General features: G+C 42.1%; 1 protein-coding gene across 1 annotated transcript in view; it reads right to left on the bottom strand.

Annotated features, from left to right (window-relative positions):
* The window catches only part of SKAP2 (src kinase associated phosphoprotein 2), a 104,206-nt gene extending 87,165 nt beyond the window's left edge, over positions 1-17,041 (bottom strand). The window contains exons 1-3 of the mRNA XM_083405142.1: positions 16,813-17,041; positions 11,177-11,282; positions 6,799-6,824 (exon numbers count right to left, since the gene is read on the bottom strand). Of these exons, the coding sequence (XP_083261268.1) occupies positions 6,799-6,824; positions 11,177-11,282; positions 16,813-16,861 (181 nt within the window). The 5' untranslated portion in view covers positions 16,862-17,041. The remainder of the gene's footprint in view (positions 1-6,798; positions 6,825-11,176; positions 11,283-16,812) is intronic.
* Between the last annotated feature and the right edge of the window lie 511 nt (positions 17,042-17,552).

Genomic DNA, 17,552 nt, shown 5'->3' with positions numbered 1-17,552 from the left:
ACATTACATGCACTTTGCTGATGCCCCAGAATCAAATATTCCAATTGAATACTTTGGGGTGGGGAGTCAAAAATTTTACACAGCACATAAAATTAACACAGAGCACTTCTTATGTCTTGTATACCAAATATGTCAAAGATTATTATAATTTATTTATACCCCACCCATCCGGCTGGGTTTCCCCAGCCACTCTGGGAGGCTCCCAACAGATTAAAAACAGAATAAAACATCAAATATTAAAAACTTTCCTAAACAGGTCCCAATCAATTTATTAGAGCATTGGAAAAATGTCCATCTAGGCCATGTCACTGACACCATGCCAGCCCACAGTGTTGTGTTGCCATGCCACTCAACAGCTGAGGGATACCAAAGGAGAACTGAAAGGAAAGACACGGGAGGATGGGGTAGAAAAAGAAGAGACCGAAACAGGGAGAACAAGCTAAAATAACAAGGAGGACACCCATCCTTTCCCTGGTGGCTACTTCCTCATATTCTTGGAGGAATAGCAATATCAGCTGGGCTCAGAATCCAGCTCTCCCCTCTAGCTCCTGCCGCTGACGTGAGAGACTTGGTTCAGAGTGCTGCTCTCCTGCTCCTCCAGTACATTGGTAGTAGAACCATCCACAAAGAAAGAGGCGAGAGTCCTTCCATTTCAGCCTGCTCGCTTCCTCATTGCGACTGCTGTACTTCCCTGCCAGAAACCTCGTCCACTACCCCACTTTTCTGTGCCTTCCCCCATCATGGCGCCTCTTGTGCATCTCTCCTAGGGGGATGAGATTCTGGCAGCGTCCTTCGTGGAGGCGGAGCCCAGCGTGAAAGGGCAAGTCTGAGATATGGGAAGCACAAGATACCCAACTATAAGATTGGCAGTGGAAAGGGCTACTCCTACCCTAGGAGCTGAAGATAATGGTTGGAGGTTGCTGTTTAGTCGTTTAGTCGTGTCCGACTCTTCGTGACCCCATGGACCAGAGCACGCCAGGCACTCCTGTCTTCCACTGCCTCTCGCAGTTTGGTCAAACTCATGCTGGTAGCTTCGGGAACACTGCCCAGCCATCTCGTCCTCTGTCATCCCCTTCTCCTTGTGCCCTCAATCTTTCCCAGCATCAGGGTCTTTTCCAGGGAGTCTTCTCTTCTCATGAGGTGGCCAAAGTATTGGAGCCTCAGCTTCACTCAGCTTCTAGTGAGCACTTAGGGCTGATTTCCTTCAGAATGGATAGGTTTGATCTTCTTGCAGTCCATGGGACTCTCAGGAGTCTCCTCCAGCACCATAATTCAAAAGCATCAATTCTTCAGCGATCAGCCTTCTTTATGGTCCAGCTCTCACTTCCATACATCACTACTGAGAAAACCATAGCTTTAACTAGACGGACCTTTGTTGGCAAGGTGATGTCTCTGCTATTTAAGATGCTGTCTAGGTTTGTCATTGCTTTTCTGGCTGGAGGTTAACCCGAGCCAAAACTGTGGACTCCCAACTAACAGCAAAGTTTATTTCTTTTTCATTTCCATGTGATAACGCAAATGGTCATATGGAACTAGTTTTCCCTTCCCTCCCTCTAGTTGATGGGAAGCAACAGTGGCAGAGAACTCTTGATTTCATGCCCTGCTTGTGGTCTTCCCAGAGGGATCCAGTTATCCACCGTGGGAAGCAGGATGCTTGACTAGATGGGCCTTTGGCCTGATCCAGCCAAGCTCTTCTCACGGTCCTCATTTGGAAGTTGTATACATACTGGAGAGTTTGGATTCGGCACAGAATTTTATTATATGTTTTATGGAGGGCAGACGCAGCCCTGGTTACATTTCTCAATGTTGTGAGGAAAGCAGCATGAGGAAAATAATAAAAAAAAAAGTACTCAAAGCCTCCAAGATTTGTGGAATGGCATTAGAAGCACCAGATGTCTATATCTGCTAAGTCTGTCCATTTAAAAAGCCAACGTTAAGTGGGCTGCTTCCTCCTCAAAAGATTTAGACAAGATATACAGCATACTTAAAACTAAACCAAACATACCAATGCACTCTTTCATGCAACAAAAAGAAACGAGCTTTTCCTATAACAAAAAAAAAAAGTGTCATAAGAGCCAAACAAAGAGTTCATGTGATGAAGGATGCAACGCAGTTCACTTTAACATGTCCAAATTTCCTCTTTTTAAAAAAAAAAAAAACTTGTGTTACACACACACACACACACACTCATAGGCCTGGCTCTACGGCCAACACTCTACAGCTTGTCAAAGGGAACCACATTTGAAACAATGAATGTTGTGCCTTCGTTCGGTCAGAGAAGTCACTCTTGAGCTTCTCACCCAATGATAATAATAATAATTGTCCCCTTGACAGGTGCCTTGTGTCTACTAGCATACCTGGGAGGGGGAAGGAAATCAATAAAGCAAAGCGTTCAGTTGGTATCTATGTAATAGAAAACTAAACTACAAAGGAACAATAAGCATCAGGTAAATGTATCCAATACAATTTGCAGGCATAATTGAAAGCATTACAGCCTAATCAGACATCTAAAAGCAAGGCATGTTCAAACGAAATGTCTATAGACTCATTAGCGGGCAGCCATTCCATTATAATCATGCATAATGTCAGCGATGCCTTGAGCCTGTGCCAATGACAACACCATAAATTTTGCATCTCATTTCTGCAGTCATAAAATTAATGATCAGTTTAAAAATACTTCTTTATAAAAAGTTATTACACAAAGAAAAAGCACGAATGTGTCCCTGTGACATAGCCAGGAGGATAATTAAGAGGCTAATGCTCATTAATATGGTTTCCCCAGAACAACCTTTGATTTATCCTAGAACTTTAAAAAAAAGTTTCATTAATTAAACACATTTAATGGTTACCGGAAAAAATACACTGTTCGTATTTTCTTTCGTCTGTGATTTAATCACTTATGTTTTGAGGGTAGGATGCTTTAATTTGCTCACAATATGACACACGGTACCTGACCCTTCTTTATTAAATAGCATCTTTTTTCATTTATAGTATTATTTGCTTATTGATCCTAGCAGATAATGGTGTTGCACTAAATACGGGAAGCTAGTCACTTAACTCCATTGTTAATGGAATTCCCAGTTATCGCAATAAAGATGTCAGATTGACTTTGCATCAGCTTCATATCAAGGAATCGGTATTTTATAGTGTCTTTTATGTTTTCTAACACAAGTGAACTTTCTTCCGCCTATGCTCTCCACAACAAGCGGAGTGTTTTGACATCATCAATATTTCCTTCTGTCACAAAACCCGCAATAAAGGAGCCATCAACATATATTTCAGTCAATACGTTTGAAGCAAACTGTTGCTGCTCTGAGAACCCACCCCGCCGCTCAAATCCCTAGACATATGTACAGTGTTCACTATCTAATGAACCCATGCTCTCAAATTGCTCAGAGTTCCATCTCTAAAAAGTCTCTTCCTCTTATGCTATATCACATTCCATTAGGAATTAATCTGATCATTTATCCCACAACCAAACACCTTCTGCAGTGCTCTTAGCCAATTAACCAGTTGTGTATCTAATCATATACATTTTAGACCCTTTAGTTCCTAATTTCATTTCATTTTTTTAAAAGGTCTTTCTGCTATTTTAAAAACAAAGAGCTATACAGTGGTACCTCGGGTTACATATGCTTCAGGTTACAGACTCCGCTAACCCAGAATAGTACCTCAGGTTAATAACTTTGCTTCAGGATGAGAACAGAAATCGTGCTCCGGCGGCACAGCAGCAGCAGGAGGCCTCATTAGTTAAAGTGGTGCTTCAGGTTAAGAACAGTTTCAGGTTAAGAACAGACCTCCAGAACGAATTAAGTACTTAACCCGAGGTACCACTGTACTTGTCTTTCATGGTAGTTTGGCACCCCTGTTTATAACTACAGCGGTACCTCAGGTTAAGAACTTAATTCATTCTGGAGGTCCAGTCTTAACCTGAAACTGTTGTTAACCTGAGGTACCACTTTAGCTAATGGGGCCTCCTGCTGTCGCCAGGCCGCCGGAGTGCGATTTCTGTTCTCATCCTGAGGTAAAGTTCTTAACCCAAGGTAGTATCTTACCCCACTCATTTGTGGTGCTTTGGCCTGTATATTATTTAGATGTGTTCCCCACAAAAGGGAAGTCCAGGTTTTGAACTCAAGGAGCAATTCCCTTACCACCAATAACAGTAAATGAGTGTGTGAGTACATATGGATGTATGAAGCTCCTTACACAGAGTCAAGATTGTTGGCCCATCTTGCCCAGCAAGGACATTGTTAGAGGGTAGACCGGGCAGTGCAAGCCTTGGGTCTTCAGCAGACCACCCGGGATCCCCTGCTTTTAAACCATAATTTCCCTAGTATCACCATTATCTGGTAGGTGGTGACTGGGTGTGTCATAAGGCAGAGTGCTGATGAATCCCCAGCCACTCATTGTATTAATTTGCCCAGAGGCTTATGCCCAGACTCCTTCAAGTACAGAGCAAGTACAGGGTGGTGCTAGTAGTGCAGTGGAGAGTGTTGTTGTTGTTTATTAAATTGCTGTTGTTTATTAAATTTCTAATCCGCCCTTCATCCGAGGATCACAGGGCAGTTTACAATACAGTCGTACCTTCGAAGTCGGATGGAATCCGTTCCGGAAGTGCGTTTGACTTCCAAAACGCTCAGAAGCCAAAGCGCAGCTTCTGATTGGCTGCAGGAAGCTCCTGCAGCCAATCGGAAGCCCCATCGGATCTTTGGGTTCCAAAGAACGTTTGCAAACCGGAACACTCACTTCCGGGTTTGCGGCGTTCGGAAGCCAAAACGTCCAAGTACCAAGGTATTCGTGGTCCAAGGTACAACTGCACAGAAATACAAACCATAAGGTAATGGGACCCCGGACCATTAGGTCCAGTCGTGACCGACTCTGGGGTTGCGGCGCTCATCTTGCTTTATTAGCCGAGGGAGCCAGCATACTGCTTCTGGATCATGTGGCCAGCATGACTAAGCCGCTTCTGGCGAACCAGAGCAGCGCACGGAAACGCGTATACCTTCCCGCTGGAGCGGTACCTATTTATCTACTTGCACTCTGACATGCTTTCAAACTGCTAGGTTGGCAAGAGCAGGGACCGAGCAACGGGAGCTCACCCCGTCGTGGGGATTCGAACCGCGACCTTCTGATCGGCAAGTCCTAGGCTCTGTGGTTTAACCCACAGCGGCACCTGCGTCCCTTATACAAACCATGGTAACAAACAAAAGCAATAACCCTGACACACACACAGTTTAAAAGGCCATAGATGGTTTAATTAGCCAAAGGCCTGGAAGAAGAGGAATACTGTTGCCTGGCGCCTAAAGATATGTAATGAAGGGACCAGGCGAACTTCCCTGGGGAGAGCATTCCACAAATGGGACGCCACCACAGAAAATGCCTCTTCTCATGTCACCGCCCTCTGGACCTCTCGCAGAGGAAGCACACGAAGAAGAGCCTCAGATGATGATCACAGGATCCCAATCGGTCCTTGTGGTATTTCGGTCCTGATCCAGTTGTTGCTATTTGGAAACGAACCGAAAGCTCCACTCTCATACAGAACTCGCATCTATGCTTCTATGGACTAGGATCAATTTTAAATAATTTGCTCATTAGTATTTGTTATGCAATATTGATTTTACTCTTTTTTTCTTTTCTTTTAAAAAGCGCTGTGCTTGAACCAGGCAAAATAGTATTTTACCCATAGTAAAGTTAGGGTTTTTAATGTGGTTTTTCCGTTTCCAAATTCTGCCATCGTTGCAGTCGTGCACTGGGCAGTAACTTTTGTGGTGATGTTATGCGCGCTTGTAAACAAAAAACACATTTTCTGTTTCAGATATGTGCCACTTACAATACTGGCAGCAATCCATGCTAAACATTTCTATTTGCAAGCTGCCCTGAACATACCCCTGTTGAAGGCTTGCATACAAATGCTAAAAATAAAATAAACTCTTATTATGTCCTGGCTAGGATCCCCATGTTATTGCAGGTTAGCAGAGAACCTACTGTAGTTTCATATCCTTTTTTTTTTTTTTACCTCATGCTGTGACCCTCATGCTAGCATTCACAGTCTGCAGGTCATGACCTCATGAATTAGCATCGTGAAAACAGGGCCATTTCAAATTCAGAACAGGCCACTGTAGCAGCCTGCTTTTAATGAAACCATAAAGGTCTGTTTCAATATATGCACTAGGCGATTACAGGCAAACCACGTTGGAGTTTCCCATTTCAGCATTTCAGATCTTGTTCCCACATATAAAAAACTAAAAGTACCATACTGGCAAATGCAAGAAGCAATTTCTTTTGCCTAACACCAACACCAGTCAGGGAAACAAAATCTGCATTAATATGTTTGTGCTATATCCTAAACTTCTAGACAATAAATAATTTCTATTTTGAACATACTCAATTTCTGCTGAAACGTCCATTTAAAACTTGGGGTTCATTTAAAGAGCTTGGGGTTCATGTTAGAAAGGCAATATTAATTAATTTCTAAAGGAAATAATCCTTTTTTAAAGTTTAGAATGCAATGATTAGTTTGGTTGTTCTTGTAGTGGTGTGTCTTTCCCTGTTTTTAACAACACAAAAAGTTCACAAAAGGAAAATCCCACAAGCTGTCCTCTTTTTCCTCCAGCAGGGGGAGCTAGCATCCTCATCCATGAAAAAGTCAACATGCACACACAGTGTGAACTCCGGACCCTTGAATTTTGGGATTTTAAATTGTACAACAGTAGATTGAATAAATCCGGAGATCAGTTTAAAAGCCTACCAGTGAGCAAGATTTCTATGCCACGTGCAAATCAGTAGTCATATCCTTACCTCTTTCAGGAAAGTCTTGTGGGAAGCTGCAGAAGAGGAAGTGGGGGATGGGAAAGAAAGAATAATGTAAGTATTGGGAAAGTCTTAATGCTACTTATTTTAAAAACGAGAACAAATACAACAGACAGATAAACCAACAAGAGACACTGAATATTTTAACATTAAGTGAAACTATCAAGAGAATATTTTACTAGCTTCAAGATGCCCTTCAAGATATTAAATTAAAAGTTTGCACGTTTTACACAATTTGCATGTTTACAGGAGCAAACAGAGACTGTATCTGGTTGGGATGCATGCAATCTCCAACTTTAAGATCAATATATTAATCTGGAAAACTGATAGGTGTTTAAGTACAGCTCTGCAAAATACCTATTGACAGATAAGAAAGATTAGGTAAATCCAATGAACAAGAAAATCAATTAAGTTAAACTTGGCAAGAACATTTGGAACACAAAAGAGTGAAGGTGCAAGTATCAGTAAAACTAACGAAATACAAAGAAGGAGCAAAAGAAAACAAAAACAGAAAATGCCATGAAGCTACTTATGTGAGCAGAGAATAAGGCCAGGAGGAGTAAGCCCATGTGGTGCCCCCTCCAGATGTTACCAGACTACAACTCCCATCAGCCTCAGCTAGCATGGTCAATGGTTGGGGATTATGTGAGCTGTAGTCCAACATCAGTGCAACATCTGTAGTGCAACATCTGAAATGCAACAATCTGGATGGAAGAGTAATGAGTAATGGAGCTTCAGAACTGATCTAACTTCTGCGATCTTTTGAAGCCTCAACATGCACTGCTTATAAACCAGGGTGTTTATATTGCTGATATAGATAAAAAAATAAAATTAATGCCCGAAGCACCAAGAACCTGTGGCTGTTGGTACTGCAACAAGCAGCCTGCGGAGATCCACAGTGGTTTGGTACTCATATTGGGCACTGCCTGTTCAAGATGCATTTGATCATCTTAGATTTCAAACCACGGGTAAATCCTTTAACAGGCCAACAAATATTCGCATACGCAGATCAGGCAGTGCTTTTTTTCTGGGGAGATGCAGATTTTGTGAATCTAAGTTTGGTCTCATTGACGGCCAGTATTTCAATATGAGTAGGAAAATGAGAGTACCACTAAACATTTTTTTTGAAAAAAAGCAGAGATCAGGAAGGATCAAAACACTGCACACTAAATCCAGTATTGCCCTTTATACAATTCGCTGAGGGATAAATTCCTCTATTTGTTTCAGGGGTAGGGTTCACAGTTCCATGGGATGAGGTCTAAATTAGATGACTGTTGGCTGGTGTAGACAAGTTTGTTACCTGCAGGGGAGCTTTATATGCACTGGCAATGAGAAAGTTATGGGCTACTTTTTTTAGCCAGAACACACAGAGAGGGGGGAGGGGGAGAAAGAGAAACAAGCACACAAGATTTGGGAAACTTTACAGTCTTAAGCTCTAATAGCTTGCAACTCTGAAAACTGATACGTTTTAACTTACTATCTGATTGTCTTGGGGGCTTGTGCATTTTTGTGTGTGATATGTTTTATAACAGCAACTGACTATAAACAATAACAATCTGACTGATTTAATATGGGGGACAGTTCAGTTGGTTAGAGCACAGTGCTGATAATGCCAGCTTTGCAGGCTCATTCCCTTTATAGGGACAGCTGCAGATTCCTGAATTGCATCGGGCAGAGTATCTTCCAACCCTATAATTCTATGATTCTATGATATCTGTGTCCTCACTTCAGTCCTTGAGGAGTGTTGGCTCTGGCTTGTAATTAAGCAATTAAGACATGCTTACCAGTGCTAAATGTTACACGGGCTGCAAGTCATCAAAAAAATGACTTCTCTTTGCTAAAGTATTATATGCACAGACAAATCTTTCACAGCAACATACACTGACAAATTATATTCACTTGCACAGATTCACAAGAATCTGTCTATTGCCCAGTTCACACAACCAATTCTCCAGGCCGCCATAAAGAATTACGTGGAATAAGTAAGCAAGGTTTACATGTGTAAACTAGCCCGCAGGAATAGTACAAAGCAGGTCAAAGTTTTCTGTACAGAGCAAGTTCATTTCAAATGCCGATCTGTTTACACAGAAACCACAGCAATCTCACTCCATTCTTCTGCAATTCTTCATTTTTCATGAAACAATTATTCACAGGTTGGGTAGCATGCCATGATTTCTCTTATTAGGTAAATAAGCTGTCTGGGTCAACCAAGAGCTCTGGTATTTCTAAGTTCAGAGACTGGGTGCACCAATTCGGCAGCATGCTGGTCTCTATAAGTCCACAAAGCTGACAAGAACTGGCAGAAGACCATGATAAGCTATTCCATCCAGACTGCAGACTTCCTACACTGAACCTCAGAGTTGCCGGCGGGCGGGGGCAGATTGCAATGCTGGAAACACAGGCCACTGCTATTTAGATGTGCATTTGCATTCTAGTTTAAGAAATTTTAAGGCACATTCCTTTCACATTTTCCCTTCTCTTTTTTTTTTTTTTATGCAAACAAAATGCCACGCTGAGATGCCAAAGAAATGCAAGCAACACAAACAACTGCAAGGAAAGATCCCCCCCAAAATCCTCAAAAGAACCCAAGAGGGACAGAAATGCTTCACTCTTATTACTCATCAGGACGGAAAGCCATAAAAAGGTAGTGCAGTTCTTTCCTTTTCCCAGTACAGACTTGTATTTTAACAACTCACCTGCTAGCCACAGGCAACTAGGAATTCCATACAGGTGAGTGAACAAGTCTGTTGGGGTGAGATGGATCTCACCATCGGTCCTCTGCCTGTCTGCTTGGTTTCCATGCTAGCTGCGAAGGAAGAAAAGCCTCCACAACCAGTACAGAAACACAGCTGGAGGGGAGGTTGTCTTCCTCCTCCATCACTCTTGCTTAGTGCAAGATTTCCTTTTCTTTTTTTAACTAACCTACTGAGAAGCAGCAGCCTGTGTTTCTGGCCTGGCTGCAGAACAAAAGACTTTTCTGTGCCAAACTTTTCACAGCAAGCAAGAGACAACCACGTCGCAGTAGCCTGGCCACATGGCATGTCCCAAACCGGACCAGCATAATCGAAACCATTTAAATGGCAAGGACCTGGAATTTATATGCCATGTTCACACATAATGGTGAGCCAAAGTTTCTGGCTAATCATGGTTTACTGTGATGAGCCCTGACCATGTGATCATCATCTGAGGCTCTTCTCTGTGTGCTCCCACTATGGGAGCTCCAGAGGGTGGCAACATGAGAGTGGGTGTTTCAGGCCTGGCACCATTTTTATCTTTTTTCAGGCATTTTGTCATTTTTATCTTTTTTCAGGCATGAATCTGGCCTTTACAACCTTAATTAAAATAAGCACTGCAGCTTATTTTAGTGGGGAAGGATCAGTAATTGTATTTTTAGGTTTTTATTGGTTGTTCTTAACTGGTTTTAAGGTATACAGCTTTGGGTTACTCTCAGGGCCAGATTTAGGTCTGATGAGGCCCTAAGCTATTGAAGGTAATGGGGCCCTTTATGTGTCCAGCTGTCCTTTGTCAACAACAAATTGCCGCTGTTTTTGTGTGTGGAATATATGCAATATGGTAATTTATGGACCTAATAGGTTTCTAAAGCCATTTACGCATGCAGAATGTAGGCACCCTATATATAGAAATGAGCAAACCAGTGATATTTTAAGGAGCAGGCTAGCAGGCGGGGCCTGTTACTTACATCACAGGAGCCTACACAACACAAAACACTGTTGCTGTATGTAGGTTTCATTTTATTTGTTTTTTACCTTATATTTTGGAAATGTACATCCAGGGGTGTTTTTTCCTTTACATTTTTGGGGGGACCACACTCCTAAGCTATAGCTTGTTTAGCTTATACAGAAATCCGGCACTGTGTTACTCTGTGAGAAAAGAGACTCACAAATATAGGAAGTAATAATAAGAATTGTAAGAGAGCAATATGATACTGAACTGTACTTGATCGCTCCCACTTAGCTCCTGGAACAAGTGGGAGGGGCAACCAGGAAGCCTTGACTTGCTGCTCTCTAATAAGTCACTATCCATAAGCCAACAACAAACCATGGTTTATAGATGGCTAGCAACCATGGCTTGATAGAAAACAACATCCCATGAGCCAGAGGAGTGAAGATGGAGGAGTGAAGAGGGAATTACTCAGCAGCATGCACTAGTATTCCACTCATTCACAACAAACCATGATGATCCAGAAATTCTGTCTTACAGTTCTAACTAAACACTGCCATTGGGTGCCCTCTTTCAGCCTCAGTTTTTCCACTGTTAAAACATGAAGAAATAATAATGATAGGTTTGATACAGGGATAATTCATTTTCTACACTAAATGCACAGCATACATGCATAATTCCTTACTTGGACTTGATGTCTTTTATCTTCTTAATCAGAGCATCCCTCTTTTCCTTTGCTCTTTTGGATAAATTCTCTCCTTTTAGGGTATCCAATATAAATGTGTCGACATCTAAATCATGAAAGAATAAAAGGAGAGAGAGATGAGTCAAAAGAAGAAATGATAATTCTCAGAAGATAAATACCTCTATTATGGCTTTTTTCATAAGGCAATAATATCCAAACTATCTAATGGAATTACTTTATCAGTCCCAGGCATAATATAATTGAAAGATATTTCAAACTCTAAATTGGATAGATTTGTTCACTGCTGTGCTTATGCTTAGCACAGCAAATGCTGTTTTGACACTTGCCATCATTAAATGAACAAGAACCCAACAAGTTTTAATAAACTGTCAAAGTGTGTAAAATATATATACACCCCATTACTTGAGAAATAAAAGCTAGAAGACAATAAACTGTTCTAATGCATATATGATTGAGCAAGATCAAACATCATTCAGCACTTTCATTAACAAAAGCCCATTTTCAGAAGTGACCGTAGACTTATGATGTCTTCCTCTGGGTTAAAGCTGGTCCCAATTTTGAAAGCATGTGGGTAAAAGTGTCACGTTAAAACCAGTCAATAATCTCAAAGGCATCGACAGTATAATTCTACGGACAGAAGATCGGGCACCAGAAAACTTAATATTTGAAAAACGAACCTATATTTTAAGTTTCACTGGATTTTGATGATTAAAAATATGGAAATAACTTCACATGCAGAACAAACTATGCAGTTTACATTTTTTTTTTTTTTTGCTTTGTAATCCCCTTTGCAAATGATTAAATACCCTCCAACATCTAAATGCTTTGTAGTATTTTACTATGAAATTTGGGGGGGGGGGGGTTGCTTTGAGGGTGGAGAGGTCAACATACAAACAAGTCCCCTTAGGAAGGACAACCATTTAGCACAGTAAGAGGAAATTTGGCAGAATATGTTGAAAAATGGGCAAAGCAGCTTGTGAAATTAGCTGTAGTTTTATTTATTTATGTTATGCCCGCCCCACACTCACATACTGAGGAAAGTGGTCTCAAGTGGGGCGGAGTGGAATCAAAATTTAAATCCCACTTGACTAGTTGGAATGGCAGGGGGGGATTAGAATGGTCTTGAGGAAACTGAGCACTACTTTCTTAAATGCAAAAACATAAACCCAAGTTTACATACTCTCAGATGTACCCATTTAAGTTTCCTTGACAGGTAACTGGAAGAAAAGCCAGAAGGACAAGATAACCAGGCCCACTGTTAATTAAAAAAGAAGCTAATTGAGCAGCAAGTATATAAAAAATACCCCCTGCCATTTTTATTACATATCTGACACTTACATCAAATTTATAGCAAAGACAATTGAACTATGTTTCAGATACTGTAGGCTATTTCAAGAATGTCAGTGGTCTCCTTTCTTTTCTCTCTCTCACTCTCTTAACTTCAATGTATCTAGCCTCATTTCAATACTGTTTTAATAGATGGTAATTGCAAAGGTAATCAGCTTAAATGATATCCACATAATGGTTATGTCTTATTCAGTTATCCAGAATCCGTCTGTAATGAACATTCATTTCAGTAATGTTCAGACTGGAAATGAAGAACTATAAGAATTCAATCTTTATGTCCGAGAACTAAATGTAGAAAATATCATATTCTACCTTGCCTAGATTGCCTTAACGGAGAGCATGGGCATAAGAAATAAGGAGGGTGGTTACCATTCTTTTAATTATGGTCGCTAAATCAGTTTTATAGGATCAGACGGATCATCCATATTCAAGATCCGCAACCTTGCCAACCTTCTCATTTTGTAAAACTTACTCTTCGTCCCCCCAAAAAACTTTTGACCACTGTCTTGAAAGTAAACTGGCACATGACAGTATAGAAGTTGGCCATCCCTGATCTAACCATATAGATTTGCCAAAGAATATATACAACTGTACTCACTGGACACAACACAACAGAGAGTTCGGCAAGATCAGTGAACAGGGTTTCCCAGGCTTGGGTTTCCAGCTGTTGTTGGACTACAATTCCCACCATCCCTGACCACTAATCCTGCTAGATAGGGATGGTGGGAGTTGTAGTCCTACAACAGCTGGAGACCCTAGTTTGGGAAACCCTGTACAAGATGTTCCTTGGGGTCCCTTCAAACTCTATCATTCTATGCTTCTATTATTCTAAGACTGCTTTGAAGATTAATAAGCAAATCCTAAATACCCTGAAATGAGAGCTATTCAAACCTATGTAATTCAATTCCAAATAATGTGCTTTTGTACAAACACTAGTATGTTGTAACTTGTCTTTGAGCTTTGGATGAGGGGTAGTCTATTAATTTAGATGAAGATTATGATTATAGCCCTTGGAGCAGTTATGCAAAAGTAGGTAGATGATAGTGGTTATTTCTTCAGTAAAGTCTCAAAGACCAGATACATGCAAGCCCTTCATGTGGGTGCACTGATGTACGCAAAATTAGTTGAGGTGCAGAAGACAAGATGAGGCTCACAAGCCATCCCTCTACCTGCAAGGCTTCCTTGGAAGTCCAAAAGCATGTGCTATCTAATCTCTATTCTTACTGCAAATACTCCACCGAAGCACTACAATCTGACTTATATTGCTAAATATTTAAGACTCTCTTTCCCCATCTTCACTAGCCCTGACCCGTTCACTTTTCCCACAACCATTTTAGGCAAGAACCCGTATGGGCATATCCAAGGCACCGTCGTCACTGAACAAATGTTTAAAAGTTGCAGTTGTCCAACCTGGAGAAATCTGGTCCAACAACCTAATGGCCTATCATCCAGAAGGGTTACAATATACTACAACCCCACAAAAACTAGCCCTGGAACAAAGAGACTGGAGGCTTGTTTGCAGCCACTTATCACCAGCACTCCTTAACTTCTTTCAGCTTCTGATTTATCATGAAGAAACTAACCCACTAATATGTCATTACATCTAGGGGTTAATTAGTCATGTAAACAAGGCCAGAGTCAGCAGCAGTACATAGAAAGTCCAGGAGAGGTGCCCATCACCTCAAGGCTGTGCATTGGTCTTTCCATCTATTGATAGAGGCTGCCTCAGCAAGTCAGAAACAGATAGCCCAAAGAACCAGAGCATAACACTCTGCCTAATGGAAGTTGAGCAGATGAAACTCCAAAAACATTGGTTTCATTATGTCTTTAAATCCAGAAGAAAGTGCCTTCCTGGCCAGATCCATTTGGCAGCTGCCCTACAACCCAAAAACTTGCCACCTAAGCATATTTTTAGGAGTTAAAAAGAGTTTTCAGGAGTTTTTCTCTTTTTAATTCAGGTCAACCAACAAAATAAGAGCTGGATGGAATCTTAATTGGTCAAGGCTCACCTGGAATGTAACAAGTTTTTCAGAGTTTGTGGAAATATATTATTATTATTATTATTATTATTATTATTATTATTATTATTATTTACTAAATTTCTATACCGCCCTTCATCTGAGGATCACAGGGTGGTTTACAATATAAAAAACCAAAAATGCATAACACAGTTACAAACAAAAACAATAACACACACTCCACACACAGTTTTAAAAGTGGTAGATTAGCCACGGGCCAGGGAGAAGAGGAAATGTTTTTGTCTGATAAGCCTCTCTGTGGAGAGCATTCCACAAACAGGGAACCACAGCAGAAAAGGCCCCCAAGAAATGAACTGGCAGCCAGCCAGTACTGGTGTTATATGCTTAAACTGTCTTGCCCAGTAAGCAACTAGGCCACTGAACTCTGCACCAGCTGAAGTTTTTTGAACTGTCTTCAGAGGTAGCCCCACATAAAACGTACTGCAGTAATCCAAACAGCAGGTTATCAGAGCATAGACAACACAAGTTAGGCTATCCCTGTCCAGCTAGGGGCACAATAGGCCACCAGCAGAAGCAGATGAAGGCACTCCGCACCACTGAGGCCACCTGAGCCTGAGGCAACAGCAAGGGATCCAAAAGTACCAAGCTGCGTACCGACTCCTTCAGAGGGAGTGCAACTCCATCAAGAGCAGGCAACCTCTCACCCATGTGTAACTGCAGTCTCATTTTTAAGCAGACGAGATTAAAGATGTATTCCTTGGTGTTATATTCTCAACTTATAAAACAGATTCCCTTTCTCTAGTCTTAGGAATGTATATCTGCATACATCCTATACCTTTACGCTCAAACTCAGGACGAAAGGGAGAAATGTGCTAAGAGGAAGGCACGTTTGGCAAATCCTCACCATGATCAACTCCCGCCTGGGAAACCTATGTTCCGACTGTGGAAGGACGTGTGGATCCTGAATTGGCCTCCACAGTCACTTACCGACTCTCTGTTAAGACCATGATCAAGGAAGACAATCTTACTTGGCTACGAGCGATCACCAAAGAAGAAGCTATGTAGGTTGTTGATAGGAGACCCTGCATTTGTAAGCATATGCTGCAATAAGTTAATTAGACTTTAATTAAGGTGCTTATAGGACCATTTGTCTTTGTATTCCTGCTCACTCTGGAAGAGGTTATTTAAACAAGTTGATTCTTAACCCCATACATATTTAAACAGAAAGTCTCACTGAGTTCAACAGACTGTCCATTCAGGTACATGAGTATAGAATTGTATGATTAGAAATTGGGGAGGGGGACACAGGTTATTCATCCCAGGCAGAAAGAAAAATCACAAACACAAAAAGGCCACTGCCTGGAACAGGAGAAATTGGGAGTTTATTCCAAAGTTTCTTGAAAGGGAGTAAAAGAAGAACTTCATAGCGGAAGTTGTAGGTTACCAGTCACAAGATGCATTTGTCAAGCTAAGCTATGCAAATTTCAACAAGGAAGAGACATTCAGAGTGTATATTGGGCGACACAGGAAATGCAGTATAGTACAGAACTGTTCTCCCATTTGTCAGATGCATGAAAATGTAAGCAAATATGTGGACTTCATAGGCCTCTTTCATTTGTTTAAAGAGGAAGCTTCTAAATTTTGGACTTCTCCATTTAGTTCACTCCACCAGCCTGCATTCACACAGAAAAGCAGATTGTGATATGGGGCGGGGGGAGTCAGGAAGCTGGCTGGACACACTGAAGTTCCTCAAATAAACGCTCTTAACTATGCTTTGCAGTGCTTTTTTTCTGGGGGGATGCAGGGGTATGCATACCCCTAAACATTTTGTGAATCTTTGTACTTTTGTCCATTTACTACCTTTATTTTTCGCGATCTGAACTATAAAATGGTGGTTTTCTTGAATCAAAACGAGAGTACCTCTAAACACTTTTTAAAGAAAAATGCACTGTATATTTGTATATGCACAATTTAACAATTTGCCCAACAGCTTCCAACCTGTTCCTCCCTTTCTCAGGAGTTTTTTCTTGCAAAACTCCTAGATCATACAACCTACAGTTATCCCATTTTCTTATTTCTCCCCAGCTGGAAAACTCTATTCCCAATAAGTTTTTCTATCCCCCTATCCGGCTTACCAGTCCCATCTTCCTGCCACATCGCCCCCTCCCCGAGACTTCCCTTACCCTCCTACCTGTAACTCCACTTCACTCTACCCTTCGTCCCAGAGAAACTTCTACCGCAGCCGCAAACCCGCGTCGAATCTTTCTCAGGCGCGCGGGGCATCTTTACCTGCAAGGAGGCTGCTGACCTCCTCGGGGATGGCGGGGGAGCCGTGCATGATGCGCCAGGTGGTCGCGCGCGAGAGGCAGCTGTTCGGCAGCTCCGTCAGGGAAAGACAACGGCCCCGCCCACTTTGCCCGGCTCCGGGAAGTTCAGTCAAGGAAGCCACAGGCGGCAAGGCGGAGGGCGTGGCTACACTACTCTAACCCAGGGGTGCCCCGCCTATTAGGTCGGTCTGCGCATGCTCATTCAGCCGTCCGCTTGTGTTACACTCAGTCACGACTTCCTCGTCTGCTATGGTCACAGGCGCCGCCTTGTGCGTCCGGGCAAGCGCCGGGGGCGGGGGGGGGGGGGCACGTGACCCTCAGCCGATGCCGGGCGCCATTTTAAAAGTGGGCAAAACCCATTCCCGCAGGTGTTGGGGTTAAGTCCCGAGCGTTCCAAAATCAAAAATGGCGCCTTAAGCGCCTCGGCGCTATTGGACACAGCGATCGGAATAGGACACGCGGGAAGCGTCTGCTGCGGTTGGCTGAGAGTGGCGTTGTTTTCGTTTCGTTGACACTTTCGGCCGCCATTTGGCGTCCTCTTCATTTCCCTTTCCCATCCCGCCTGGGTCACGACCCCAGACTCTACGCAGGGAGATGGGTTTACAGTGCCGTGCTGGGGGTTTTCCTGGGTAAAAAAATGAACCGAGAACAGAATCCTGAGGCTCCTTTTCTCTTATTTTGCTTCCAAGCAGAATTTTTAGG

This window comes from Podarcis tiliguerta (assembly GCF_965153285.1).
Source record: "Podarcis tiliguerta genome assembly, chromosome: 12".
Taxonomy (NCBI): domain Eukaryota; kingdom Metazoa; phylum Chordata; class Lepidosauria; order Squamata; family Lacertidae; genus Podarcis; species Podarcis tiliguerta.
This window is presented reverse-complemented; position numbering and strand designations above follow the sequence as displayed.